This window comes from Ursus americanus, chromosome 33 (genome assembly GCF_024610735.1).
Source record: "Ursus americanus isolate L20-20 chromosome 33, mUrsAme1.1.p, whole genome shotgun sequence".
In the NCBI taxonomy this organism is placed as follows: Eukaryota; Metazoa; Chordata; class Mammalia; order Carnivora; family Ursidae; genus Ursus; species Ursus americanus.
The window spans coordinates 30,241,257-30,247,598 of NC_142159.1; the positions used below are offsets into that span (position 1 = coordinate 30,241,257).

Here is a 6,342-nt window from a genome sequence, read left to right on the forward strand (position 1 = left end):
GGCACTGCCTGTGAGGGGAGGCCGGCGCCGGCCCAGCCCGCGGGATCCGGAGCGCGTCTGCATCTGCCCCGTGTCTTGTGTCGTCTGCGCACCGTGGTGCCGGTCGTGCTGCTGCTCCAGGCTCGCCCTGCCCGCACATGCGTGGGCGCTGGCTAGACGCCCCCTGGGGCTGTGTCTCCGCACGGGGGCCCTGAGTGCCTGCTGCACTGCTGCCCCCATGAGCGCACCTGGGTGTCCCCGCTCACCACGCTGAGCCACCACCACGGTCTGGAGCCGCAGGGCGCCATGCGCTGGGTTTGGGCCGCCGCTGCCGTGGCCCTCTGGCTGCAGCTCACGCTCCTCGGGGGTGTCGGGGCGCGACGGGAGCCCAAGAGGCCACGGCTGCCCAGCCAGCGCACGGAGCCCCCCACCGCCACCACGTCCAACAGCGAGGGGCTGCTGGGCTCCCCCGAGGTACGCACGGGCCGGTTGCACGTGGGCGGGGGTGTGTGCACTTGTAGGCTTCCGCCGCCCCCTGGCTCCCAGCTGCCCTCCTCCTTGCAGGCTCTGCCCTGCCCGGCCCTCCAGCCTCCCCACCCTTTCTCAGTGGAGTGGAGCCTTGGGCAGGACTTGCTCTTGGGGCAGCCGCTGGGTTCCCGGGCCCAGGGGAAGGGCGGGGGGAGGGGAGGGGCTTCCCAGAGGGGCTGCAGTGAACCCTTGGAAGCCTCAGGTCCCACATGCCTCTAGCAGCCCGCTGCCATTTGGTGTAGTTGCCAATTCAGGGGTGGGTCGGGGGGAGCTCTAGACCCCTTTTTGGGAAGCCGGGTAACCCACAACTTGAGTGGCTGGAGAGGCTAAGGCTAGCCCGGACTCTGCTTCCTGGAGGTCCTTGCCGGGACCCCCCCACTGTAGAGCCAGCTCCCCCTGTGGCCTCTGGCACAGGCTGTGTTCTGGTCACTGGAGTCCCTCTGGCCTCACTCTGCCCCTGGGGTCCCCTCTGAGACAAAGGATCCCTGTACCCACCTCAGCCCTGGTCCTCCACCCTCGTGGGCCGAGTATCTCCAGAGGGGGTCTTGGAGCTAACCCCAGCAGCACAGGCCTGGTGGCTTCGAGCAGCTGCCCACAGGCCTGGAAAGGGAGAGGGAGTTGCTGGGGCAGGCCCCCCACCCCCCAAGCCCTCATGCCTTTGATCCTGGCCTCCCGCCTCCCAAGGGCGTCTCTGCGGCGGCCAGCCAGGCTGCTCTCAGCCCACGCGGCCCGTTGGAGCCTGAGGCCCCATTTTCCAGATGGGCAGGCTGAAGAGAGTGAGTCCTTGGGCCTGCCAGCCAGAGAAGAGTAGGCTACCGGCAGCTCCTGGGGGTAGGCACAGGTCCGTCTGGGGGACAAATAGGCACATCTCTATTCCAGGGGTGTCTCCACGGTGGGGGGGCTGCCGTGTGACACATACCCCAGGACGGCCCTCCCCAGACATTCGGACCTCTGCTCTTCCTGCTAGGGGTGGGCTCCTCTTCCACCTGCCCCGAAATCCTGTAGCTCTTGGCCCCTAGACACCACTGATGGACTTGTCTCTCAAGGCTCCTGAGTCCCTCAAGCATGGTGAGGGTGGACAGCAACCAGGGGATCAGGCAGATAGCAGATATGCGAGGAACCAGGACATTCAAATATTCTTGGCTTCTCTCTCTTCCCTGGGTGGGGCCCAGATCAGGGGTGGGAGGCACCCCACCCTCCCTGCCCCACCCATCCCCCAGGATAGAGCCCTGTCTGGTCTACGGAGAAGCCCTGGCCCTCCTGTGTTAGGAGGCAGCACCAGCCCCGGAACTTGGCTCTTGCCATGTTTGGGACTGGGGGCTGACTGCCGGACTGGACCCTGCCTGAGTCAGGACCTCTCAGCTTGCCCTGCCGGGAACAGTTCTCTGAGAGCGGCCAGGGCTGTGCTAGCCCTGTGGTGGTGACTCTCCCAGCCAGGCCAACATCTGCTGTGTTTCTGCCCATTTTACGAGCTTCCTGTTGGAGCCTGGCATGCAGACTTCCTCAGAGACGGGCAGACACTCTCCGCAGCCCACGCCCCCCTACCTAGCGTGATACGCTCCTTCCTTGACTCTGCGGCTTGGGGTGCTCCTGCCTCCCCTGCCTGTCCTGGTGCAGAAACTGGGCTTAGCAGGGGGTGGCTGGAGGGTGGAGGGGGGCATGGTCTCGGGCAGCTCTGCTCTGCCGCTCCCAGCCCTTGCTCGAACAGTAAGGTGGGCTGGCCAGCTGTGGCCTGGGTCCGAGCCTGAGGAGCGGGGCCGCAGGAGCGCCACGGCTGCCGGCGCACACACCTGATGCCCAGCACAAAGCAGGGCCTGTGCCCATCCTCTCCCCAGCTTTGCGTGGCTCTGAAGCTCTTGGAACCCCCGCCCCCACCCAGAACTTGCTCCTGCTCTTTACTGCCCACCTCAGCCAGGGCCAGGCCCCTGTTGGGACGGGTGGGGCTGGCTCCATGCGTATGCGGGTGTGCCTGTCTGCTTGGGGACCCAGTGCAGCGGGAGGGGACACGGTCGCTCCAACACAGAACCAGAATCAGGTGCCTGGACATCAGGTCCTGGCTTCCACAAAGGCCCCAAGCCCTTGCCCTGTGTGTCCTGGTCTGGATCCCCAGGGGTGGCCTGCGGTGCCCCATGGCCATGTTCCTTGTGTGTGCCCTGAGTCCTGCCCAAGGTGGCCTGGGCCTGAGTTTCCCCACTTTCCACTGGGGCAATAGGGCAGGACTCAGGGAGGCCTGGTGGCCTGCACACTGGCCCTGTCCCCTGGCCCTGCAGCCACCTGAGGCCCTGGGGTCTGAGTTCTCAGACGCCCACACAACATGGCTGAACTTCGTCCGGCGGCCAGATGAGGGGGCCTCGAAGAAACGGTGCCGGGGCCGGGACAAGAAGTCGGTGAGCCCCGGGGTCTGAACCCAGGGCAGGGGTGGCTGTGGCTCCCACTGGAACCCTCACTTTCTCCTGCCTCCCCCCAGCGAGGCCTCTCTGGCCCCCCTGGGCCCCCCGGGCCCCCGGGGCCCCCCGGACCCCCCGGTGCTGTAGTCACCCAGGAGGCCCTGCTGCGAGAGTTTCAGGAGATGCTGAAAGGTGAGGCCCCTGTCCCAGACTCTTCCCGCCTGGGCCCTGCGGGTGACCCCGCTCTGACCCCAAGATGCTGCCCTCACCTTTTCCCTGCAGAGGCCACCGAGCGACGGTTCTTGGGGCTGCTGGGCCCATGGCTGTCTGAGGGGACAGGTAGGCGGCTGGTGGCCGAGGCCTTCCACTGTGCACTGAAGGGCCCCATGGTGGTGGACGAGAAGACGCTGGTGGAGCTGCATGGCTTCCAGGCTGTGAGTGCGTGTGGGGGCGAGTCCTGGCCCTCTCGGGGCATCTGCTGAAGGCCCTCCCCGTGTGCCAGCAGGGGCCAGCGGTGGCGGGGGGCAGGGTGCTGGGTCGGCTCCCCACTGCTGGGCAGGGCTCACAGCCAGCCTGGGACAGTCATCCAGCACATACATGCAGGGGGCACCTGGGGGAGCCAGGCGCGGGGGGTTGGGGGGAAGGAGGTGACCTGGGTCAGGGTTAGCGGGTCCCGTGTGACAGGACTTTGGGTGGGGTCCAAGGTGGCCAGGAGCCAGGGATGCCCTCCCTGGTGGGGGGTCTTGAGGGTTCATCCATCCCTTGGGGCCCGGAGCCTGTGCCCAGAGGCTCGGGTGGGCGCACACAGGTCACCCCCCATCCTGCCCACCTGGGCCTGTGGGGGGGGGCAGCTGTTGGTCACAGGCGCCTCCCCCAGGCTGGATGTGCAAGATGAGGGCCCAGGCCCTGCAGCCGGCTGTTCACCTGCTATCCCTCCAGCCCACGGCCCAGGGCGCCTTCCTGCGGGGGTCTGGCTTGAGCCTGGCCTCGGGCCGGTTCACAGCCCCAGTGACCGCCATCTTCCAGTTTTCTGCCAGCCTGCATGTGGGTGAGTGGGGGCCGGCCCCCAGGCCTGGGTCCCATCGAAGAGGTGACCCTGCTCCAACCCCATCTCCCCCTGGGGGGGGTCTTGCTCAGGGCCCACGGTCCCCCAGCCCTCAGCCGCTCCTGGGCCAGCACCTGGCCATCTAGCCCCCGTCCCTCTCTGCTCCGTCCTCGCTGGGGCTGCTGCAGGCTGGGCCTGTCTCCACAGACCACAGGGGGCTGCAGGGCAGGGCGCGGCCACGGGCGCGGGACACAGTGCGGGTGCTCGTCTGCATTGAGTCCCTGTGTCATCGACACACGTGAGTGGGCCTTCCTTGGGGGCACTCTTGATGCCGTGGGGGCCGCAGGGGGTGGTGCTCAAGCCTGGACTGTCCTGCCCGTGGAGAGGGAAGGGGCTGCTCCAGACTGTACCCGGGCAGGTCCTGGCCCCACAGCCAGCCGTGCCCTCACTGTCGCCCCGCGGTGCCGCGTCCAGGTCCCTGGAGGCCATCTCAGGCCTGGAGAGCCGAGGCAGGGTCTTCACCGTGCACGTGGAGGGGCTGCTGCAGCTGCAGGTGAGGCTGGAGGAACGGATGGGTGGGGAGGGGGCCTAGGCCTGGCACTGCTGCACCCAGCGAGGGCACGGACATCGGCCACGTGACCCCTGGGGTGGGTGCTGCCTGGTGGGGCTTGAGTTTCATTCCTGGGCAGGCCACGGATGGTGATGCCCACTGTGGGTGTCTGCAGGCTGGACAGTATGCCTCCGTCTTTGTGGACAACGGTTCCGGGACAACCCTCACCATCCAGAGTGGCTCGAGCTTCTCCGGCCTGCTCCTGGGCACGTGAGGGCCAGACCGGCCAGGAGCAGCTGCTGGCCCACCCACCCCCCGCTGTCCGCTGTTAAACCTGTGGTCACAGCAATAAAGAGCTCTCAGCCCTCCCTGTCGCCTGGTTACTGTGTCCTCATGGAGGTGGGGTGGGGGGGCAGCCCTAGAAGGACATGAGGTCTCCTGTCCAGTCTTGGAGGCAGCAGCCGATGGACACCTGCAGGGCCAGAGTTGGTGAGTCAGATGGTAGCTGGGTGCCATGTGCTGTCCCTGTCTTGGGTGCAGAGGGCAAGGAGGGGAGCCCTTGGGAGGCCCTTGTCGGCGGGGGCAGGCGCAGGGAGCACGCAGGTGGGGGCCCTGCACAGGGCTGCGCAGGTGAACCTGGGGGGCGGGCCTGCTTGCCCCGGGGTGCTGAGTGCGCATGCGTTAGGGGGCGGGACCAAGGGCACCCCAGGCTGGGTCTCGGTGGCTGCCACCGGCTGGCGGACACAAAACCCGGGTCGGGTGGCCAAGGCCCTGCCTGTGGGTCCTGTGGATCCGGGGCCCTCTACCCCCACCCCGTTCTGGCTCCAGCAAACCCAGACCAAAGAATGTAAATTGGTCTTGGGATGTCGGGCCTCTGCAGAGCTGCTGAGATACAATCTCTGGTTGGCACCCGGGCCCTCGGCAGTCAGCCCCACCTGGAGGGCCGAGGCCAGGCCCCTGGCCCCTCCACAGGTCCCTGGGGGGCTGGCGGCAGGGTCTGAAGCCCCCTTTCCAAGGCAAAGCGGGGGAAGGGCCTCCTTGGGCCTGTGGATGGGCAGGGGGAGGGGGAGGGAAGCGCTCTGGGGTCTGCCTGCCGGCTCAAGGGGCAGGGGTGGGAGGCAGGCAGGAGGAGACTGGAGCCTGAGGGCCATTATCCAGCCCCTCCCCCGGGGACCCTCCCTGCAGCCCGCTGAGTAATGAGGCAGGAGAGGGCTGGTGCCGCGCTGGCGCCAGCGCCGGCAGCCACTGGCTTGGCCGGTGACCCGTCCTCACCTCTCTCCCTGCTTGTCCCCCGGTGGCGTCAAGGGCTGGGGGGGAGGTGGGGTGTCTGCTTCACAGCGGCTGCAGGCGCCGGCCTGGTCTGAGCGGGGATACTCGGCAGCTTGCAGGGGTGGGGGACGGGCCCTTCTGGGGAGGTTGGGAGAGGAGGGGCACACCGGGGAGGCAGAAGCTCAGGAGGGGGCACTGTCTCCCACTTCCCATTGCTGAGGTCCTGTGCTGGGCTTGGCCGTGGGCACTGTCCATCCCTGACACCCGTTTACAGAGGGGAAACACGGGGCGGGGAGGCTGAGAGATAATGGCCAGCACCCAGCCAGACTCTGGGCTGCGCCTGGGGCCTCATGGCATCTGGGGGCTCCCCACTCCCCTGCAGGTCCTTCAACGCCAGCCAGTGCCCTACCTGGTCAGGTCCAGGAGGGGACAGGTCTCACCATACCCAGACATGCTTTGGGGGCTGTGATGACAGAGATGGAGACCCAAACCCAGAGATGGGGCCCAGGGTCCACAGAGAGTGACAGACAGGGGATGACAGATGAGAGGCGAGGACAAGAAGCACGAACCAGGCCAGCCCCTCA

The 6,342-nt window shown here is 67.4% G+C and overlaps 1 protein-coding gene across 2 annotated transcripts; it reads left to right on the top strand.

The window, feature by feature from the left end:
• On the top strand, nucleotides 1-4,851 carry C1QTNF12 (C1q and TNF related 12). 2 transcript variants are annotated; one of them, XM_045803391.2, is made up of 8 exons: nucleotides 1-453; nucleotides 2,778-2,894; nucleotides 2,975-3,086; nucleotides 3,177-3,328; nucleotides 3,834-3,942; nucleotides 4,147-4,237; nucleotides 4,414-4,492; nucleotides 4,665-4,847. In XM_045803391.2, the coding sequence occupies exons 1-8, from the start codon at nucleotides 286-288 to the stop codon at nucleotides 4,761-4,763; spliced, it is 927 nt and encodes a 308-aa protein (XP_045659347.1). In that variant the 5' UTR covers nucleotides 1-285; the 3' UTR covers nucleotides 4,764-4,847. The 2 variants fall into 2 exon arrangements, with proteins under 2 accessions (XP_045659347.1, XP_087714537.1); XM_087858411.1 differs by lacking the exon at nucleotides 4,147-4,237 and having other exon boundaries at nucleotides 4,665-4,851.
• The last annotated feature ends 1,491 nt before the right edge of the window (nucleotides 4,852-6,342 follow it).